The sequence below is a fragment of the Neovison vison genome, chromosome 13, assembly GCF_020171115.1.
Source record: "Neovison vison isolate M4711 chromosome 13, ASM_NN_V1, whole genome shotgun sequence".
NCBI classification, from domain to species: domain Eukaryota; kingdom Metazoa; phylum Chordata; class Mammalia; order Carnivora; family Mustelidae; genus Neogale; species Neogale vison.
The window spans coordinates 118681952-118705490 of NC_058103.1; the positions used below are offsets into that span (position 1 = coordinate 118681952).

A 23539-nucleotide genomic window follows, 5' to 3' on the forward strand; every position below is an offset into this window, starting at 1 on the left:
TACTAAATTTTATTAAACTATGGAAATATATTCTCCCAGTCTTTTAAAATTCATACTAAGGCATCTGATGAGTACCATGGATTTCTGTCATGATTTTTATGCAAAGTAAGTACTAGAAAAATAGTATTGGCATTAAGGAGTAGCAGTGCAAAATGCCAATGCAAGCAGTTGCTGCTGAAATGGCTGTATACCTGCTTAATTGTTAGCCCAAGCAGTATTTCTGGGTACTGGAAACAAAAAGGAAAAGGGCATTTTTAGTGCTGAAACTTGAACTTTAATACTTAGAAGAAATTATATCCTGTTAAGATTGGCTACAAAGGCATGTTTTTTTTGACCATGTATCTTCTAGATGATTCTCAGAAGTGTGTTTTAAAGAAAATATTTGTAAGCCTAGTATGTAAAGGCTAGCGTGATCTCAACTTGATATAATATACTGGCTTCAATATGTAATATTTACAATTAGATACAATTATATGTTGATTACATCTGCTTTGATCTTATGCTTTTAGATCTCTTCAGAGGTGTATCTTTTTAGCCACATTAAAGGAAAAAAACACCAGCAAGCTGTGAGAGAGAATAGCAGCATCCAAGGGCGTGAACTTTCAGATGAAGAAGTGGTAAGCTTTACTTTTATTCATTTATACATATTTATTGAATATCTAATATGCGTTCTTTTATTATGAAGAATTGCATGTTCATATGTGATTATTTAAAACTATAACATTTAATAATGACTAAAATATAGTATATAAATGTGTCACTTTAGTGTACATTTTAACAAACATAGGAATAAGAATTTAATACTGTTATTTATGTAATTTCAGTGCAAAAATGCTATTGTATTTTGAAATTTTAATATCAAAGAAACTGGAGGGTTTTGTGCTAAGTGAAATAAGCCAATTGGAGAAAGGCAATTATCATATGGTTTTAAACTCAAATGTGGAATATAAGAAACAGTGCAGAGGATCATAAGGGAAGGGAAGGAAAACTAGATGGGAAGAAGTCAGAGAGGGAGACAAACCCTGAGAGACTTTTAACTGTGGGAAGCAAACTGAGGGTTGCTTAAGAAGAGGATGGGAAATACTGTTTTTCTGAAAATAAATAAATTGGGAAAAAAAAAAAAAAGAAGAGGATGGGGTACTTTGGGTGGGGAACATTATTAAGGAGGGCGCGTGATGTGATAAGCGCTGGGTGTTGCACGCAACTGAGGTATTGTTGAACACTACATCTGAAACTAATGATGTGCTATGTTTTAGTTAATTGAATTTAAATTTAAAAAATATTAAAGGATTGTTTAGTGATGCTCTAAAATAGTTAATATAAATGTCATAAATGGATAGCTTTTGTATAAATACAGTATTTAGAAGTTTTCAGAAATGCATTATTTATCTACCTATAATTGTTTATAATGGAATTTAGATTTATACAAATATTTTTATAAATATTTTAAAATCAGCTGTTATCTAGACATGGATGACATTGCTAATCTATGATGTTGGTTCTATTTGTAATAGCTCATTTCTAAAGCTACTCAAAGATGAGACATTCATGTTTGTCGAGCATCTGTTAAGATGCCCAGGAAAGGTTATTGTGGTTCTATGAGGGCAGTACCTGTGTATACATACATGTGTGTGTTTAACTCCTCCCCCGCTCCTTTGTGTACTCTTAACATATATTAAGAGTACACAAATTTCAAATATATAGCTTGATTAATTTTTACATATGTTTCAATCATATGTAGATACAGGTTATTTCTTGTACCACAGAGGGGTCTCTCATGCTCTGTGCCAGACGTGTCCCCAAAAGGTAACTAATCTCTGACTCTACTGCCATTAGTTACTTTTTTCTGTTCTGGAGCTTTACTTACACAGTATCAGTCAGCATGAACTTTTTGTATCTGGTTACTTTCACCCATCCCTAACTGTGAGATTGATGTTTAATGTTTGTATGAAGCTATAGTTCATTCTTTTTCTTAGCTTTTTTCAGTGCTTTCTAGGCAAAGACCATAAGGAACACATCTGTAGTTGAATAAAATTGGGTTTTATTAATTATTTAAAAGAATGGAAAATGCACATTGTGGAGAGTTATGGAGCTTCTCAATAAGGTGTTAGAAAGGACTTACAGGATTTGGGCTTGTGCTAGGTAATTTCATCTGGGAGGGGAGGATTCAAGGACTTGGGGCTTTGGTCTGGATGGAATACTGTCAGGAAACACAGGGCTGCTTCTTAATAAATCAATAAATCTTAGTGAGGTAAGAGCACTGAAGCCACTCTTTTCTTTCAAGTTTCTGGACATGACTCATGCTCTAAGGGAAATTGTACACAGTTACTTGGGCTTACTTCTCTGTGATTTTTCTCCTTTTGAGGATTACCCCCTCAATTTCCAGTCACTTCAGCAGTTCAAAACCAAGTTCTGTCTCTTTAGCTCAGTAAGGCTGCTACTTTCAGCTTGCAGTGTTCTCCCATGTCAAAAATAGGCATAAGCCCTTAAGGAAAAATCCAGAGTAGATGTGGAGCTCATTTCATGTGCTTCCTTTCTTTTAGGGATCATGGTCTCTCAAGTCCTGGCTCTGTTAGCTGTTCTTTAATGCCTTCAAATTGATATTTTATATATTTTGTGCAACGTTTTAAGTTGGAAGATAGTCCAATATAAGCCAGTTCACTGTAGCTGGTGTTGGAAGTCTCCTAATGTTTAATTCCTTATATATCCATTGTTTAACAAAATGCATGACATATAGTAAGGTATTTAATAAAGGCTTATTGAGCTGAGTTGAACTGAAAGGTTATACAGAATGGCTTTAGGTATTATTAATAAAACATATAATTAATCATCTATTAATTAAAAATTAATCAAATAATTTTTTGTCCTTTACTCAAATTGTACAGATGTTTTAAGAGTGAATAATAAGGATTTTTTTTTACTTGAATCATTCATGTAATTATCCCCATTCACTATTTAAGTTTGTTGTTTAGAACTAGAGTCATGTGTGTGTGTATGCCAGTTAGAAAAAAATCTTAAATTGCTTTCATTAGTTAGAATTTAATTATTATATTACAAATGAAATTCTTCAATTTATAAAAATTATTTATAATTAAGTTCTCTTAATTAAAAAATACATTAATTTATAACCAATTGTTTAAACCTTTTCTGGAGTATTGCTATTATATAAATTGAAATCTAAATTTTATGTGTTTTACTTCAATGAGAAAAGTTGAGAAGGAAAGAGTAGTTTATGCAATTTGGAAGAAAAATGTGCAGTATTATCCAACTTTTGTAGCTATTACAGCATAGCCTGCTGTTTAGCTGTTTTGATTTGAGATTTGGTTGATGTGTTCATTTTGTGTACTATTTCAGCTCAAGGGAATTAAACTTTCTTTAAGTTCTCACTTAATTCATGTAGTTATTCTTGGTAATAGTCCTTTCTTCTTGAAAACAAGCATGCAATATAGCATATGAATTATGTGATATAGTAAAGCAATTTTATATTTACTCATGTGGAAGTTTCATTTTTAATCAGTGAAGGTATCTATAGTAAACATACTTGTTCTACTTAAAGTTATTACTTGTCATCTGTGATGTCTTTATGTTATATACACCTTGCTGTGACCCTTCTTCTTTGACATGTAGGATTTTATTTATACCACCTCTGACCTAATAAAATTGTACCTTTGACCTTATGCACTTGACATATCAGATAACTTATTCTTGATCTTTGACACATTTTGTTTTAAGTCTGTTAAACATAATAGGTAGCTGCCCAGTAAGAAGGTTATATTGTTTTGTGTTTTTATTGTAATTTTACCAGGAAATCTTTCTTGTTTTTTAAAACTTTACAAAAAGAGCTATTTTATGTTTTATTTTTTTCCTCTTTCTTTGTCTTAGAATCCAAATGATAAAAGTAGCTAATTTTTGACGTTCCCAACATATGGGTGCTAGTATAAATACTTTCCAAAATTTAATTTTTATACATTTCTAAAGATATAATAAAGTATAAGTTTTAACTAAACCTCTGATTTCTGTGTCATCCTGTTTTCACACTAATATCTAAAGAAGCTAATAGTGATTTTTTGGACATGAATGAAGTACATTCAGTCATACATAGAAAATGAAATTAAAAGGTTTTTAAAAATATACGAGCTCTCTTTGTTAACTTGTGTACTTATTTGAAGTTTATTTTCATTTGATGTATAGATGTATAAAAAGGACTTTCATGAAGGTTGTTAACTATAATTTATTGGATGTTTACAACCAAATGTGATTTTGTGAATCTCAAATTAGTATTTCAATGTGGAGAAATTATGCACATTAGGTTACTGAAAGAAAAAAATGATATTTTAAATTAGCAGAAACATAAGTACATTACTATATTTAATGAAATGTAAGCTGATTTCTTTTGTGAAAGGGTGCTGGTGTTGAGGTAAAAGAAGTCTCCTAGCTGTCCCCCAGAATTGAGGACAATTCAGAAAATAACAGATAATTTCTACTTGATTCATTTCCTCACCTTGCTTACCTTTGTAGAAGCAGAAGTATTTGTTCTTTTTTTATAATCATTTTAGGAAAACGTTTTGTCTTCTTTTCTACAGAAAATCAAGTCAAATGAACAACTTAGAACTCATTTAGAATAAATCTTTGTCTCCCCCCACCCCCCAGTACTTCAGTTGGGTACACTTTAAGTTAGACTGGGAAATGAGCTAAAAATGTCTTACCCTTTCTTATAGGATATAACTTCCATTGCCTAAATTTTCTTTCCAATAGGATGGGAAAAATTTTATGGAGTGTGTGTGTGTGTGTGTGTGTGAGAGAGAGAGACAGAGAGAGAGAGAGAGACAGAGAGAGTGCAAGCACCTGTGAGATTTGTGTGAGAAAGAACATGCGTATATATTCAGTGTATAACGCACACATATATAGTTGATAGTTAACTTCTGTATTTCTTCTAACTTTTGGAATTCTTATGGTGGTAAATTCACCCAAATTGTAACTAGAGACATGTGGAGAATATTTGGCTATTTATCCATAGCTGAGTTCATGTTCTTCATTAATTTAAGGAAAATTTTTAACTAGGTAACCAATTTGTTTTAAACCTTAGTTTGACCCAATAATTTAAACAGTTTCTCTGGTTTGTACCTACCTTCTTTTGAATAACAGTCCTCTTTCCCTATATGCTTGCTTATCTCCTTGAGATAGCCCCTATATGAATTAAAGGAAGAGTATGGCTTACAGGACCCCACATTACGAGGAAAAGTTGAGATCTTTCTATATAATGTCTTCTGTCTTTTCTGATTTACGGTGTGAGGCCCTTCTCTACCTATTCACTTAGTCTTCTCTGGGCCACCAATCCTGAAGAATGGCTGATGAACCCTTGATCTGTTCTTTCCACTTAGTGTTCCAGTGGAGTATCAGACATTTATTTTCTTCTTCCTGAGCAGGTCACCCCTCAGTCCTCTCTGCCTACATGACTCTGAGTTTTTGCCATAACCTTCATTCTGGCCCTGGCAGGCCTACTGGCTTCTACCACAGGGTTCATACCACATAAGAATTAAGAACATTTTGGAAAAGCTTAAACACAAGATCTCTTACTGATCGCATAGCATGGCCATATTAATATAATAATATTTGGTGGCAGGGAGAGGTGCAGAGATCATTTTTTAAAAAAAATATTTTATTTATTTGACAGAGAGAGAGGCAGCGAGAGAGGGAACACAAGCAGGGGATGTGGGAGAGGAAGAAGCAGGCTTCCTGGTCAGCAGGGAGCCGGACCCTGGGCTCAATCCCAGGACCCCGGATGGCAAGTTGAGCCAAAGGCAAGTGCCCTATGACTGAGCCACCCAGGTGCCCTGAGATCATTTCTTTTCAGAATCAAAATTACACTTTTGGCATTATTCTCACTTAGCTAATACACTGTCCCCCTTAGGATACATATTTTAAAAGTTTATTTCTCCTTTTATCTCCAATTTTTTTTGACTGGCAAGAAAAATTTTACTTTAACCATTCCTTCTCTTAATTACAACCAAGCAACTAAGCCTTAAGGTTAGAAAAAGGAATTCTTTATATTGTAGAGTAAAACTATAGTTTGAATCCTCCAGGCCTCATTATTGACATGCTAAATGATAAGATAGATAAATTTATTAAATCTCTGGCTCTTAGCTTGGTTTATAAACTTTTATCTTACTGCATATATCTGTTTTCCATTTTAAAATTGATTATTATCGAGTGCATTTTTCTTGTATTTATTTTAGAATAAATTCTGATCATCTCTGTAGCCAAATTGTATTGGACAAGTACCATATGCTAAGAAGAGTAAAAGAGATAATTACTCATAATTTTGAAATGTTACTCCATTGATACCTGTTTTTCATATTTTTTCTGTTGTAATACGACCCTTGCACTTTTACTGGTAATAATCACAGTATCTTTTCTGTACTGGTTTTCTTTTAATAAACATTCAGTTTTGGAGATACTGATCATTAATCAGTGATTCAGAACAAGAAGCCTAGAGAACTATATTTTTCTTAGAGATTTTTCAGATTCTGTCATTGGTTTGGTAAATTACAATGACATAATGTTCTCTTCCATGAATCTTTTCTTTCTGACAGTTGGTTTATTTTAAAATGAAATTTCTTATAGGTAAAGTATCTCTGCAGTTTAGAAACTTAAGCTCGTTAGTGTTTGATAAAACTATTGTGAGTAGTCACTATTGTGACTCTTAGACAGTTCTCATAATAAAATTAAACTATAGAAGTGTGAAAAGCTATTTCAACCATATTTCTCTGCATGAGTCCTTGGACCATATTACTTTAACACATGCTGCTTTTTTGTTTGCATTACAGTGGCTATCTAATTTTACAGTTTGCTTAAAGTAATTAAGACTATTTTTTCCTCTTTAACATCTGTTTATTTGGGAATTAGAATGGATAAGCTGATAATTTAAGTGTTAAAGTTATAACATATTTTGGCTATCTTTTTGTAGCTGATACCCATTGCCTTTACACAATTAATTAAATATCTAAATACTGTTCTTTTTAAAAGACATAAATCCTTAAACTCCTTAAACTCTTATTCAAGATCATGGTAGCTGGGAATGATTACAATAGTGACTCTTCTATACCTCTACAGATTACAGACCAGTGCATTCTCATCTGGCTCTTGTGTGTCAATTGTGAGGAGTTGCAGAATTGCGGCCATGGGCAACATTAAAAGACCAAAGCAGTTGTGATGATGACTTTTGCAGCTGCTCTCTTTCAGTTGGATGATAGAGGATCAGAAAGGTTGCAGGGAGGCAAATTTATACAATCAAGCTGCTTCTACTTGAATATTCTCTCAAAGTTTTGTGATATGTACTTTATTATATGGAAATTTTATGCATACCCAATCTTGAAATCCATAGTATGACAATTTCATGTTGGAAGAATAAAGAGAATGAAGGATTTATTAATAGAAGTTTATAAGCAGGAACAAGGATGCCTGGATGGGTTGGTTATTTGAGGGCCTGACTCTTCATTTTGGCTCAGGTTGTATGTAATCTCAGGGTTATGGGATTGAGCTTCATGTAGGGCCCTGTGCTCAGCGTGGAGTCTGCTTGTCCCTCTCCCTCCTCTTCTCCCTAGCTCGCTCATGTTCTCTCTCTCTTTCTCTCTCATTCAAATAAATAAATAAATAAATAAATAAATAAATAAATAATAGTCTTTTTAAAAATGGGATATTATAAGCAGGAACACTCTTACTCTGACAAGGATAGCTGACAAGTTTAGTATTTTTCCTGCCTAATTTATATAACTCTTATTTTCCTTACCAAATAATTGATTATAAATGCTTTTGTTTTGGGGCACCTGGGTGGCTCACTTGGTTAAGTGTCTGCATTCAGCTCAGATCATGATCCTAGGGTCCTGGGATCAAGCCCCGAATCTCTGCTTCTCCCTCTCCCTCTGCTTGCTGTTACCCTTGCTTGTTCTCTCTCTGTCAAATAAATAAATAAATCTTTAAAATAATAAATGTTTTTGTTTTAATTTAGACTGTATTAGGTTCTTTATCTGAAATTGAATGGCCAGTATATTAGTTCCAAAGTAAATATTTATGAAAGATCGTATCTTTGATGAGAGTTAACTGAGTTTTAGTAATAATTATTTTGTCATTTGACTTCTCTTGGAATTGTTAGAGTAGGCACATCTGTAGGCACATTGTGTCAGGAAATCACAAATCTGTAAAACAAAATTTTCACAATCCCCAAATTTGGTCCTCTCTCAAATTATTTTTGGAGTTTACAAAATATTTCATCATCAGAAAGAAGTGCAGTAAACCCCACATTCCTGCCACCTAGTAGTTAAATGATAACACTTCTTTTCTGGTCCCTCCATAAATGGAAAGATGGAAGGGATACAACATATATCAAGTGTGAGTGGTCGAGCCAGGTTCAGGAAATAGAGGTAAATCCATGGTGAGAATTCCATAGATAATCTTAAAACTGAAAAATGAAGAAGTAGCAATACAACATAGATTCAGGAATATAGAGAAGAAAGATAAGTCTTCTAAAACCATTGCACCTGGATTGGGAAAGGAGTGGGGAGAACAGCGAAAGTACTTTCTTTGAACCATTGACTATGTAAAGTATATTTGCTGGTAACTTTGACAAAAGCAAAAACATTTTTAAAAAATAAAAGAAATATAACAGTGGTAATTATGTATACGCCCATGTTGCTCAGGAATCTTCTGTGTTCTGTCCATTGTTTTTTGTTCATGGTTAAATTAGATAACACATCTGCAACGAAAGAAGGCCTTGGGAACTTGAATATTTTGGCCAGTTACCTCCTTAATTCTTTATTCTCTTAAATTTATTGCAGTATCCTTTGATGCCATTAATCCAAATACTGGATTTTCTGGGTCGACTGGGTGGCTCAGTGGTTGCCTTCAGTTAGGTCATGATCCCAGGGTCCTGGAATCAAGCCCTGCATCAGGCTCCCCACTTCATGGATAGTCTGCTTCTCCCACTCTACCACTTGTGCCCTCTCTCTCAAATAGATAAATAAAGTCTTTTAAAGAAGAGAAATATATGTATATTATAAAAAGCAAATACTGGATTTTCCCCTTTTTTGCTGTTATCTGTAGAATAATAATAAAACAACTATCTGTGTACCCACTACTCATGTTAATGAGAATCTCCTGGTAGGAAATTATGTTTTTGTTTGTTCATAGTACTTGAAAGTGAAAGATATTTTCAGTGGGTGTAGATTTCTAGCTTAATAATTATTTTCTCTAAAAACTGAGTAGATGTTATTTGCTGTTTTCTTGATTCTATTCCTAATAGGGTAGATGTATTCTTCTTTATTATTTTTCAAAATTACCTTGGCTATTCACCTCCTTTTTCACTTTGTACATAACATTTCCAATTAACCTGTTAAACTACGAAAATTCTTTTTTTGATTATCAGATTGCAGTGAAATTATAGCAAGATTAAATTGGCAAGAGTAGACATCTTTTAAATATTTTTTCTTTTCATCCAACAACATGTTTTCCTACTTATATCTTACATTTGTTTATGTGTTCTTTAGTTAAGCATTCATTTTCTTGATTTAAGTCTTTTTAAAAAAATATTTTATTTGTTTATTTGACAGACAGAGATCACAAGTAGACAGGCAGGCAGAGAGAGAGAGGGAAGCAGACTCCCTGCTGAGCAGAGAGCCCGATGTGGGACTCGATCCCAGGACCCTGAGATCATGACCCGAGCCGAAGGCAGCAGCTTAACCCACTGAGCCACCCAGGTGCCCTTCTTGATTCAAGTCTTAAACATTTCATAGTAAGCTTATTTTGTTTCTAAATTAATGGGTTTTAAAAGCATTTTGAATTTCAGGTGATTTTTTTTTGTTTTGTTTTTTGTTTTTTAGAGTTCCAAGATTCATTGTTTATGCACCACACCCAGTGCTCCATGCAATACATGGCCTCCTTAATACCCACCACCAGGCTCACCCAACCAACCCCACCTCCCATCCCAAACCCTCAGTTTGTTTCTCAGAGTCCACAGTCTCTCATGGTTTGTCTCCCTCTCCAATTTGCCCCAACTCACTTCTCTTCTCCAACTCCCAATGTCCTCCGTGTTATTCCTTGTGCTCCACATGTAAGTGAAACCATATGATAATTGACTCTCTGCTCGACTTATTTCACTCAGCATAATCTCTTCCAGTCCCATCCATGTTGATACAAAAGTTGGGTAGTCATCCTTTCTGATAGAGGCATAGTATTCCATTGTATATATAGACCATATTTTCTTTATCCATTCATCTGTTGAAGGGCATCTTGGCTCTTTCCACAGTTTGGTGACTGTGCCATTGCTTCTATGTACTATGGGTACAGAAGACACTACTTTTCACTACAACTGTGTCTTTGGCGTAAATACCCAGTGCTGCAGTTGCAGGGTCATAGGGAAGCTTTATTTTTAATTTCTTAAGGAATCTCCACACTGTTTCCCAAAGTGGCTGCACCAACTTGCATTCCCACCAACACTGTAAGAGGCTTCCCCTTTCTCCACATCCTCTCCAACACTTGTTGTTTACTGTCTTGTTAATTCTGGCCATTCTAACTGGTGTAAGGTGGTATCTCAATGTGTTTTTGATTTTAATCTCCCTGATGGCTAATGATGATGAACATTTTTTCCTGTGTCTGTTAGCCATTTGTATATCTTCTCTGGAGAAGTGTCTGTTCATGTCTTCTGCCCATTATTTGATGTGATTGTCTGTTTTGAGTGTGTTGAGTTTGAGGAGGTCTTTATAGATCCTGGATATCAACCTTTTGTCTGTAGTGTCATTTGCGAATGTCTTCTCCCTTTTGGTGGGTTGCCTCTTTGTTTTGTTGACTGTTTCCTTTGCTTTGCAGAAGCTTTTTATCTTGATGAAGCAAAAGTTCACTTTTGCTTTCATTTTCTTTGGCTTTGGAGACATGTCTTGAAAGAAGTTGCTGTGGGCGATGTCGAAGAGGTTACTGCCTATGTTCTCCTCTAGGATTTTGATAGATTCCTTCCTCACGTTGAGGTCTTTTATCCATTTCTAGTTTTCTTTGTGTAAAAGAATGGTCAGGTTACATTCTCCTATACATAGCTGTATTTTTTCCTACTCCCAAGAAAATATTTTTTCTTGCTTTGTCAAAGATTAGTTGACCATAGATAGAGTTGTGGGTTCATATCTGGCCAGTAACCACTGGCCAGATCAATCTTACGGATTCTTTCAAAAAATCAGCTTTTGGTTTCATTGATGTGTTTTACTGTATCTCTAGTTTCTATCTCATTGATCTCTGCTCAAATCTTAATTATTTTCCTTCTTGTGGGTGGGTTTGGCTTAATTTATTGTTCTCCAGTTCTTTAAGGTGTAAAGAGAGCTAGTGTATTCTGGATTTTTCAGTTTTTTTTTAGTGAGGCTTGGATGGCTATGTATTTCCCCCTTAGGACTGCCTTTGCCAATCTCCCATAGGTTTTAGACCAATGTGTCTTCATTCTCATTGGTGTCCATGAATTGTTTAAGTTCTTCTTTGATTTCCTGGTTGATCCAAACATTCTTAAGCAGGGTGGTCTTTAGCTCCCAAGTGTTTGAATTCCTTTCAAACTTTTTCTTGTGATTTAGTTCCAGTTTCAAAGCATTGTGGTCTGAGAATATGCAGGGAATAATCTCAGTCTTTTGGTATTCGTTGAGCCCTGATTTGTGACCCAGTATGTGGTCTCTTCTGGAGAATGTCCCATGTGCACTCGAGAAGAAGAATGAGTATTCTGTTGTTTTCCAATGGAATGTTCTGTATATATCTATGAGGTCCATCTGGTCCAGTGTGTCCTTTAAAGCTCTTGTTTCTTTATTGATTTTCTGCTTGGATGATCTATTACTGAGAGTGGCATGGCATGTTAAGACCCCCTGCTATTAATGTATTCATATTAATATATTGATTAACAGTTGGCTTATGTAGTTGGCTGCTCCCATGTTGGAGGCATAAATATTTACAATTGTTAGATCTTCTTGGTGGACAGACCCTTCGAGAATGATGTAGTGTCATTCTGTATCTCCGACTACAGTCTTTAGTTTAAAATCTAATTTATCTGGGACGAGAATCACTACCCCAGCTTTCTTTTGAGGCCCGTTGACATGAAAGATGCTTCTCCATCCCTTTGTTTTCAGTCTTGATGTATATTTAGGTTCCAAGTGGTTCTCTTGTAGACAGCATATGGATGGGTCCTATTGTTTTATCCAATCTGCAATCCTGTGCTGTTTTATGGTAGTGTTTAGGCCATCCACTTTGAGAGTGTTTATTGAAAGATACATCTTTATTGACATCATTTTGCCTGTGAAATCCTTGTTTCATAGATTGTCTATGTAAATTTCTGTTCTATGTCACTCTTGGGTTCTTTCTTCTTTTATAGAACCCCCCTTAATATTTCTTGTAGTGCCAGCTTGGTGGTCACATACTCTTTTAAACCTTGCCGGGCTTGGAAGCTGTTTATCTCTCCATTTTGAATGTCAACTTTTCTGAATAAAGTATTCTGGGCTCTGTGTTCTTCTCATGCCCTGATTACATCTTGCCAGCCCATTCTGGCTTGCCAGGCTTCTGTGGACAGGTCTGACGTTATTCTGATGGACCTTCCTCTGTACATAAGGAAACTCTTCCCCCAGCTGCCCTCAGAAGCTCTTGTCTAAAATTATGATTTGTCAGTTTCACAGTTAAGTGCCTTGAGGTCTTTCTAGGTTCCTTCATCTTGGGGGGTGTTCTTTCTTCCTCTAGGACTGAACATTTGTTCCATTCCTCAGACTGGGACAATTTTCATCCAGAATTTGTTCAACTACATCTTCTAGTGTTCTGTCTTTTTCATGCCCTCAGGGATCCTAATAAGTCTGACGTTGGAATATTTCATGGCATCATTTATTTCTCTAATTCTGTTTTCATGGCTTCTAAGCTGTTCGTTCCAGGCCTCCTCCTGATCCTTTTTCTCTATCATTTTGTCCTCTAGGTCACTAATTCTATCTTCTGCCTCTGTTACCCTAGCTGTTTGAGTATTAGATTAGATTGGATCTCATTGATAGCATTTTTAACTTCTGCCTGGTGGCTCTCACTTCTGCCCTTAGAGATTCTATATTGTCACTAATGGTTTTCTCTAACCTAGCCATTGCCTGGATAACTGTTTATGTCTCTATCCAGTAGTTCTGATGGAGAGGGCACAGTGTCTGATTTTTCCTCTTTTGTGTGTTCCTCCTCCTAGTCATTTTGGTGAAAGGTTGTTGAGGGGATTTATAGCTGAATATATCAACCACAATCCAGACTAGGTGCACACTGGAATGCTTCAGAGCAATGAGAAGTCACCACCAAAAAGAAAGAAAAAAGAAAAAAAGAGAGGGAGAAAGAGAGAGATAGAAAGGAAAAAGAAAACCCAGGCAGATGAGCCCCAAAAGTAAGATTTATAAGGTATGTAAACAAAAACGGACAAACAAAAAGACCGACAAAAGTAAATGACAAGAAAGAAAGAAAAAAAAAAGAACCCAGTCAAATGAATCCCAAGAATAGGATTTATATAATCCCAGAACAAAAACAAAAACACAGAAACACTGACAGAAGAAAAAGATGGGAGGGTGGTTATAAATCCTCGATGTGGGCAAGGAAGGTTATTTTGGTTCTTCCTGGGTGTATCTTGCCATCTTTGTTAAAGGACTCAACTTTCCAAAGACACAGGGAGATTAAAACTGTTTTACATATAGGGGTAGTATTGAATAGGGAAAAAGGATTACCTTGAAGCTGATATCTATATGTATTTTTAAAAAAAGAAAAATAAAGCAGGCATATGTATGAAAAAAATTCAAGTTAAAAGGCTATTATGGAGTATGTTGTATTAAACCTCTAGTTATAGTGGTAGGTAGCTTAAAGAAATTAAAAGAACAAGAATTGTGAGAGTGAATTAAAAAAAAAGCTGTATCTATGAAATATACAGGTTTTAGGGCAATACTGGGAGCTTAATATATTGTCTTCTCCTGATGTTGGGGTTTTACGGTTTTATGGGGACCCTGTGGTGGTTGTCCTCTCGTTCTTTTGGCTTGTCTTCTGGAGAGGAGCCTGCCATATTGTTTTTCAGTCAGTCTTGCTTGGGTTGAGTTGTCCTGCCCCCGTTAAGTGGCTGGGCTCTGTGGAAACCAGTTTTTCAGGCTTTTGTTTTCTGGAGGGGTTTTTTGTTTTGCTTTGTTTTGTTTGTTTCTTTTTTCAGCTTTTTGCGCCTTTTCGGAGGTTTAGTGTAAAGCAAACTGTACCCAGACCTCTGCCTTAGAGAGAAGCCTCAGTCTGCTCCCCTCTGAGCAGTCCAGAACACACAGACTCTGGGCCGTTCAGACTCCCCTCTGGGTAGTCCAGAACTTCCCCCTCTGCAAACTCAGCTGAACACCGCATCCTCCCACAGGCAATGCATGTCCCCAGCCACTGTCTCAGGGGTTGTCTGAAGAGGCCATTTGTCTCTGTACCCCTGTGCCACTAAAACTGTGAGTGATATTGGTCCAGGGAGCCCACTTCTGGTGGCTGCTTTTGCTGGGACTGCTGTCTGGGGACCAGACCCATGCCTCCAGGTGTGCGCAGTCATGAGGCTTCTGCTGCTGAGGAATCCCAGCCAGAGATCAGGCCAAGATCTTTCAGGGTGGGCTGGAGCATCCAGACCCTCTTCCAGTCCTAGAGACCGCTGGCTAGTGAACATGCGGAGCTCTCTCAGTCGCAGGCAGGGAGTAGGGTCAGACCCCAGTTGCACAGTGCATGCAAAGCGAAGAAGGCTATAGTTCTAAAGAGCAGCCACCAGACTCCCTCATGTGCAACCACCCCACCCAGCAGTGGTGCAAGCAGTGCATAGCCAGGGGTGCAGGGACGAGGAACTGGAAGCTCTGCCACAGTCTGTCTGGCATGGGTGATCGCCAGCGGTGGCGGACCTGGGTCTATGGGTTTTGGCCTGTGCCCATGACTGCCTGATTCTACTAGTTGCCCCTTAAGATATTTTCCTCCTTTTGAGTGCTTTTAACCAGACTCCAAGTTAATGCTGGTCCTCAACCATAGGGCCCTTTCATATTGGGGCATTACTTTCCAATGGGTCGCTTCTGGTGGCTCTCTCCCCCTTATTCTTATCCTCAGATATCTGTCCAAGTGTTCCCACCCTGCTTTACCTTTCCACTGGTGCCTTCTGCCCCCATAGAGATCCATAAGTGTATAATCCTACATCTCAGGCTGATTTCATGGGTGTTCAGAGTGTTCTGGTAGATATTTAGCTCATTTTAGGGGATTTGTTGAAACGGTGTCTCCTACTTCTCCACCCTCTTTCCCCTCCTCCAAATTTCAGGGTTTTTAAAAGAAGGTTGTTTTGTTTTGTTTTGTTTTTAGTTTTATTTTAGAGACAAAGAGTGCACAAGCAGGGGTAGGGGCAGAGGGAGAGGGAGAGAGAATCTCAAGCAGACTCACTGCTGAGCACAGAGCCCAATGCAGGGCTTGATCTCACTACCCTGAACTGTAATCAGGAGTTGACATTTAACCAACTGAGCCATAAAGGCTCAGTTTTTATTTCCTTTCATACTGAGATATTTTCAAGGTTATAGATTAAGAGGGGTCGCAGTACATTTTGTTTTATGAGGATAAGTGTATATGTGTGTTTAAAAGATTCATGGATTTGACTGCTATTGTATATAGGGACCAGGCTCATCTTCTGGACTTGCTTTAATTTTAAAATATGTGAGGGGTGCCTGGGTGGCTTTGTCGTTGAGTGTCTGCCTTCATCTCAGGTCATGATCCCTGGGTCCTGGGATCGAGCCCCGAATCGGGCTGCCTGCTCAGCGGGAAGCCTGCTTCTCCCTCTCCCACTCCCCTTGCTTGTATTCCCTCTCTTTCTGTCTCTCTCTCTCTTTGTCAAATAAAATCTTTAAAAAATATACATGTGATATTAAAATGAGTGCTATTCTGTGTTTTCAGTTTCAACTTTTATTGCATTATGATCAGAGATTATGGTTTATCCAGGTTCTACGTTGGATAGTTTATTGATTTTTCTTTATTGCTTAATACATTGTAAAATTTTAAGAAGTCTTCTCTCTCTTTTGGTGTATATATTCAATCAGATTTGCTTGTTGTAATGCAAATATTCTCAATTTTTTAACCCATTTTTTTTGTCCTCACTAGTATCGTTTTGTCAAAAATGGAAAGATTGTCAATATGCTATTATTATTATTTATGCATGTCTCCTTGTGTTTTAAAATTCTTCATATATATATATCAATGTTTTATCATCACGATTAAAACTATTTACATAATTTTTATCTGGTGAATTTTACTTTTTAAGAATATGAAACATCTCTTTCCTATTTCATGCCTCTTCCTTGAATATTATTTTTATGGTATTAATTTGGCAAACCTAGCTTTGCATGGTGCTGCCTGATATGTCCCTTTATTATCCTTCCTCTCCCTTCTTCTCCCTTTTGCTCTTGTCCCCATCATAGTTTTATTTTTGCAGTAGGTCTATTCCTAAAAAGTATAATTTTATTTTACTTGTTTGCTTCTCTGTTAGGTGTATTATTAGGTATGTTATATATACCATGCTATATATAATCTTTTGGACTTAACTCTTTTCTACTGAATATTATAGTGCCTAGATTCATATGGATTGGGAATTTGTTGCTGTTTCTCAACATCTTTGAGGCCTATCATACATTAAACTATACTTATTTTTAAGTTTACAATTTAATAACTTTTGGCATATTCAACCCATGAAACTATCATCATGATGAAGACAGTGAACATACCTGCCACCTTAGAAAGTTTCCTCATTTACTATATCCTTGCTGATTTTTTGCCAACTTTTGTTCTATCATTTTTTGAGAAAGGGATATTGAAATCTTTCAATTGTGAATTTTTCTCTTTCTCTTGGCAGTTTAATTGTTTTGCCTTATGTAGCTTCAAATTGTATTAGGAGCATAAATGGTAACGGTTGTTATGTCCCCTTGAGTATTGATCCCTTTATTATGAAATGACCTTCTCTATTCCTAATAATATTGTTGTTACCTTGTCTAAATATTAATTAGGCATTTCAGCTTTCTTTTGTCTAGTATTAGAGTAGTGTATCTTTTTCTTCTAACATATTTATTTTTTTGTATGTATGTTTTTCTTAAACACTTCAAAGTTAAATAGACTTAAGGAAAATCTTTGTTCTGGTGCTGTTGAGTTTGAAGTGAAGCCACGGTCTCTGTCAAGTTCTTGTCACCTAGGGCTATGAAAGCCACTCAGAGCTGAAGAGTTTGGACCCCGTCTCAGAGTATTTCTTTTACTTTGATCTTTTTTTTTTTTTTGAAAGGGTGCTGTTATTTGTGTCATATCATTACTGGAATATTATTGAAATGATTTCTAAGGATGAAGCCTAATTGCAGTCTAATGTGCTGTGTTTGAAATCTGAGAATTCTCCGAAAATAGCATTCATTACAAGGCTTCGTTCAATATAACTGAACCATTCCCTGTTTTGCTATTGAGCTCAGACCTTTCTCCATCTTAACAGCATGATAAATTAAGAGGCTTGTTGAACTCTGTGCTTTTCTTTGAGTCATCTGTTAAACCTCAGATCAGATCAGAAAGGAACATCAGAATCTGCAGAAGTCTTTACCTCATTTATGATCTCCACCTACCAGAAGACTGAGGGAGTGTTTGTAATTGTCACTGAGTGGCAGGGGGACAGATGGCCAGCTATCATCCTATCTGAAGATAGCCTTTTCTCTTTGGCGTGGTGTCTGATTCACAGTATTTCATTAGCTATATTTTTCCTCTCTGTCACTTTAAACAATATACTATATAGACTGTAGTAGATAAAAAATAAAAATATATCCTACACCTGTAGAAAGGGACCTTGGCAGACTTTAATCTTTTGTATAATTAAAATAATTTATTGGGTTTTAAAAGTTGTCATTGTCTTATGTTTAATTTTTCAAAAATGGATACTATCATAAAAGACGTTTTTTTTAAATAATTTTTTTTATTCATTTTTACCTCTTTATTTCACTTATGTTTACTTTTTTTTTCCCAATTTATTTATTTTCAGAAAAACAGTATTCATTATTTTTTCACCACACCCAGTGCTCCATGCAAGCTGTGCCCTCTATAATACCCACCACCTGGTACCCCAACCTTCCACCCCCCCGCCACTTCAAACCCCTCAGACTGTTTTTCAGAGTCCATAGTCTCTCATGGTTCACCTCCCCTTCCAATTTACCCAAATTCCCTACTCCTCTCTAACGCCCCTTGTCCTCCATGCTATTGTTTATGCTCCACAAATGAGTGAAACCATATGATAATTGACTCTCTCTGCTTGACTGATTTCACTCAGCATAATTTTATAAACATATATTTTTATCCCCAGGGGTACAGATCTGTGAATCACCAGGTTTACACACTTCACAGCACTCACCAAAGCACATACCCTCCCCAATGTCCATAACCCCACCCCCCTTCTACCAACCCCCCTCCCACCAGCAACCCTCAGTATGTTTTGTGAGATTAAGAGTCATTTATGGTTTGTCTCCCTCCCCATCCCATCTTGTCTCATTTATTCTTCTCCTACCCACTTAAACCCCCATGTTGCATCACCACTTCCTCATATCAGGGAGATCATATGATAGTTGTCTTTCTCCGCTTGACTTATTTCGCTGAGTATGATATGCTCTAGTTCCGTCCATGTTGTCGCAAATGGCAAGATTTCATTTCTTTTGATGGCTGCATAGTATTCCATTGTGTATATATACCACATCTTCTTTATCCATTCATCTGTTGATGGACATTGAGGTTCTTTCCATAGTTTGGCTATTATGGACATTACTGCTATAAACATTCAGGTGCACGTGCCCCTTTGGATCACTACGTTTGTATCTTTAGGGTAAATACCCAGTAGTGCAATTGCTGGGTCATAGGGCAGTTCTATTTTCAACATTTTGAGGAACCTCCATGCTGTTTTCCAGAGTGGTTGCACCAGCTTGCATTCCCACCAACAGTGTAGGTGTTTCTGTTCCTTTCTGTTCCTTTCTGATCTACCACTTGTAGGCTCTCTCTTTGCTTAGAGGACCCCTTTCAATATTTCCTATAGAGCTGGTTTGGTGTTTGCAAATTCTTTCAGTTTTTGTTTGTCCTGGAAGCTTTTAATCTCTCCTTCTATTTTCAATGATAGCCTAGCTGGATATAGTATTCTTGGCTGCATGTTTTTCTCGTTTAGTGCTCTGAAAGTATCATGCCAGCTCTTTCTGGCCTGCCAGGTCTCTGTGGATAAGTCAGCTGCCAATCTAATATTTTTACCATTGTATGTTACAGACTTCTTTTCCCGGGCTGCTTTCAGGATTTTCTCTTTGTCACTAAGACTTGTAAATTTTACTATTAGGTGACGTGGTGTGGGCCTATTCTTATTGATTTTGAGGGGAATTCTCTGAACCTCCTGAATTTTGATGCTCGTTCCCTTTGCCATATTGGGGAAATTCTCCCCAATAATTCTCTCCAGTATACCTTCTGCTCCCCTCTCTCTTTCTTCTTCTTCTGGAATCCCAATTATTCTAATGTTGTTTCGTCTTATGGTGTCACTTATCTCTCGAATTCTCCCCTCATGGTCCAGTAGCTGTTTGTCCCTCTTTTGCTCAGCTTCTTTATTCTCTGTCATTTGGTCTTCTATATCACTAATTCTTTCTTCTGCCTCATTTATCCTAGCAATGAGAGCCTCCATTTTTGATTGCACCTCATTAATAGCTTTTTTGATTTCACCTTGGTTAGATTTTAGTTCTTTTATTTCTCCAGAAAGGGCTTTTATATCTTCCGAGAGGGTTTCTCTCATATCTTCCATGCCTTTTTCGAGCCCGGCTAGAACCTTGAGAATTGTCATTCTGAATTCTAGATCTGACATATTACCAATGTCTGTATTTATTAGGTCCCTAGCCTTCGGTACTGCCTCTTGTTCTTTTTTTTTTTTGTGGTGAATTTTTCCGCCTTGTCATTTTGTCCAGATAAGAGTATATGAAGGAGCAAGTAAAATACTAAAAAGGTGGCAACAACCCCAGGAAAATATGATTTAAACAAATCAGAAGAGATCCCAAATTGTGAGGGGAGAGAAAGGGGATAAAAAGAGGTTCAAAAAAAAAAAAAAAGAAAGAAAAAAAAAGGAATTAAAACAAAAATGAAGAAAAAAATATGAAAAAGAAAAAATATATATTAGATAAACTAGTTAAAAATGTTAAAAATGAAAAGGGTAAAAGTTAAAAAAATTAAAGAAAAATTTAAAAAAATTTAAAAATTTAGCAAAAGTAGAGAAAAAAAAATGAAAAAGAAAAAAATTACTTTAACTACAAGACTAAAAAATCACAGGGAGAAAGCCATGAGTTCCGTGCTTTGCTTTCTCCTCCTCTGGAATTCTGCTGCTCTCCTTGGTATTGAAACCATACTCCTTGGTAGGTGAACTTAGTCTTGGCTGGATTTCTTGTTGATCTTCTGGGGCAGGGGCCTGGTGTAATGATTCTCAAGTGTCTTTGCCCCAGGCGGAATTGCACCTCCTTTACCAGGGGCCAGGTTGAGTAATCCGCTCGGGTTTGCTTTCAGGAGCTTTTGTTCCCTGCGCGCTTTCCGTAGAGTTCCAGAGGACGGGAATACAAATGGCGGCCTCCTGGTCTCCGGCCCAGAGGAGCCGAGAGCCCGGGGCCCCATTCCTCAGTGTGCCCTCAGAGAACAGCACCCAGTAACTCCCGTCTGCCTGACCTCCGACCGCGCTCCGAGCTCATCAAGCCTGCGACCGATTCAAGGTAACCCCGAACTGCGAGCTTACTTCGGCTCTGACTCTGTAGCTGGCTTTCTCTCTCCAATACCCGCAAGCTCTGCGACACTCAGACACCCCCGATCCTCTGTGACCCTGCGAGACCTGAGGCCACACTGACCCCGCGTGGGCTTCGCCCTGGTTTAGCCTCTGGAGCGATGTCCCTCAGCGGAACAGACTTTTAAAAGTCCTGATTTTGTGCTCTGTTGCTCCGCCTTTTGCCGGGAGCTGGCCCCTCTCCCCGGGGTCTATCTTCCCGTCACTTTGGATTCACTTCTCCGCCAGTCCTGCCTTTCAGAAAGTGGTTGTTTTTCAGTTTCTAGAATTGCTGTTCTTCTCTTCGATCTGCCGATGGATTTGCAGGTGTTTGCAATCTTTAGATAAGCTCTCTAGATGATCTCCTGCTAGCTGAAGTAGTATCAGCCTGCTACTTCTCCGCCATCTTGACTCCTCCCCGAAGATGTTGTTTTGATACATTATATTTCGTATTTTTAAAAATTTACTGTTTGACAAAATTTTATTTAAATATAATAGAATCTAGTTGTGTCTGGGTGGCTCAGTCAGTTAAGCTTCTGCCTTTGGCTCAGGTCATGATCCCAGAGCCCTAGGACTGAGCCCCATGTGGGGCTCCTTGCTCAGCAGGGAGTCTGTTTGTCCCTTTTCCTCTGCCCTTTTCTCCCACCCCTCATCCCCGCTCATGCTTGCTCGCATTCTCAAATAAATAAATATAATCTTTAAAAAATCGAGTTCTCAAACTTTTTATCTTTTTAAAGCATTTTTTTAGCCCCTGCTTATGCACTCTACATTAGTCCAGGCACCAGGAAAGCACAAGTAAATAATGGCAGGGATGCTTAACTCCTCGTTGTATGCTATAAGTCTGAAACTCACTCATTTTAAAAAGTGAGCTAGTTCTTTATATGGTGCTTTTATTTTTAGATAGTGTTTCAGTAATATATGTACATACTTTATTTTAATTAATTTTACTTATTTTTAGTAGCCAAAACTATACTTTAAAAAATACTGTTTTATTTATATTCATGTATGAAAAAAATGGGTGTACTACCATGTTTACAGACATACCAGTATTGGAAACAGAATTCAATAATGAATTTCTTCTAAATTTTAAAAAGAACACACAAACATAAAACTACTGATTGGTTATAGAAAGCAGAGCAGAGAAAAAAAGACATTTGTTATCATTTTCATTTCATTAAGGAGCAGCACCCTCTGAGAAGAATCAAGTCAATTAGTGATATTTATTTATATTTACATAGAAAAGTTAGTGATTGTACTGATTTTAGTTTTACTAAGCCAATTTATCTTCCTCACACTCAATGCAAATAAATAAAACAATGTAAAGAAAACTATGTCCTCATTGTTATTCACAAAAAAACAGTCTGCATCATTCTGCGGGCCTGGGCGTATTATATAATAGGGAGTACTTAATGGCTCATGTGGATCAAAGTACCATTTTGATTCTGACCCACAGAATAGAATCTCACATATATTTGCAACTGGACTCATTCCATGGGAGCTGTGATGTACTGAACCATTCTGTGGTGTCCATAGATCTCACTAAATTAAGAAAAGATGCTGCACTACTAAAAGATAACAATCTGTCAATAAATTATATCTCTGTAGACTCTTTAGTGTCAGGTGTGAAAAGGGGACCTTTCTTGAGTAAATGAATACAAGTATTGTTGTGGTCTAAAGATTGCCAGATTGATATGGTGTCTGTTACAGTGAAAAAATGTGTACATCAAAGCCACTGCCAGATTAAGAAACTCCCACAATTTGTCTCAGTTCTTCAAATAACAGAGCAAGTTCCCTTTCTAGGCTGACAGTGAGTCCTGTATTGGCATTGCTGCTGGCTATGAAACTTACTGCCAAAGGTAAATGATTGAATTGAACCACTTTTGTAGGTGTTACAGGAACAGATGATTCTCTCACTTTTTGGAAGTCCAAGTTTGCTCCTTTGGTCTGTTGTAAGGGCAAATGTAGATAAGAAACCAGGTCTCTAAGCATGCTCTAGAGCATTATAATTGGCACTTAATAACAGGGACTCTGTCTCCATCTGACACCGCAATAGTATGGATCCCTTCAACATGTGGTTACTTTTTTTTTTTTTAACCTGGTTACTTTTTATACAGGAATCTCTTTAGGTCCTGGCTTTCTGGGCTGCTGTGTTCTCTCAGCTGTAAATTCAGGGACAGCTTGTACATACTTTATTTGATAACAACTAATTCCATCTCACAAATCCGTAATTACAAATCAGCTTTCCTCTGAAGTCATTTTGGAGTTTAATCTGCTGGAATATTTTAATGGAGGAATGATATCAGTCAAAATAATAGTTTACTACAGATTGTTTTGGTGTATTCTGGGTGAAACAGACATCCAGAGAATCATACCCTTTAACTTAAGCAGTTAGCATAAGTCATTGGCAAACAGTAAAGTATTGAATTAAATGTTTGTAAACTAAATGTTAATGAGCTACACTACAATTTATTGTTTTCAGTATACCATATCTGTGGAGAGTGATATTCAAAATACATGGAAGAGTGCTATCTAAAAATACCATGTTGTTTTTAATTGAGTATTCTTTTTTTTTCTTCTCTTCTGTCATCTGGCTTCTCTTTTTCTCCCAATTTTTCTTCTTTTCTTCCCCAATGCCTTCATCTCTCCATTTCTACACTCCTTCCTCATCCCTCACTTTTCTTACCTTCATCATCATCCAGAAAAACAAAAAAATGT

The 23539-nt window shown here is 36.9% G+C and overlaps 1 protein-coding gene across 2 annotated transcripts in view; it reads left to right on the plus strand.

Annotated features, from left to right (window-relative positions):
• SCAPER (S-phase cyclin A associated protein in the ER) overlaps nucleotides 1-23539 on the plus strand; it is a 569517-nt gene that overhangs the window by 212745 nt on the left and 333233 nt on the right. For both annotated transcript variants that reach the window (XM_044231262.1, XM_044231263.1), the window contains exon 20: nucleotides 510-617. In XM_044231262.1, the coding sequence (XP_044087197.1) occupies nucleotides 510-617 (108 nt within the window). The remainder of the gene's footprint in view (nucleotides 1-509; nucleotides 618-23539) is intronic.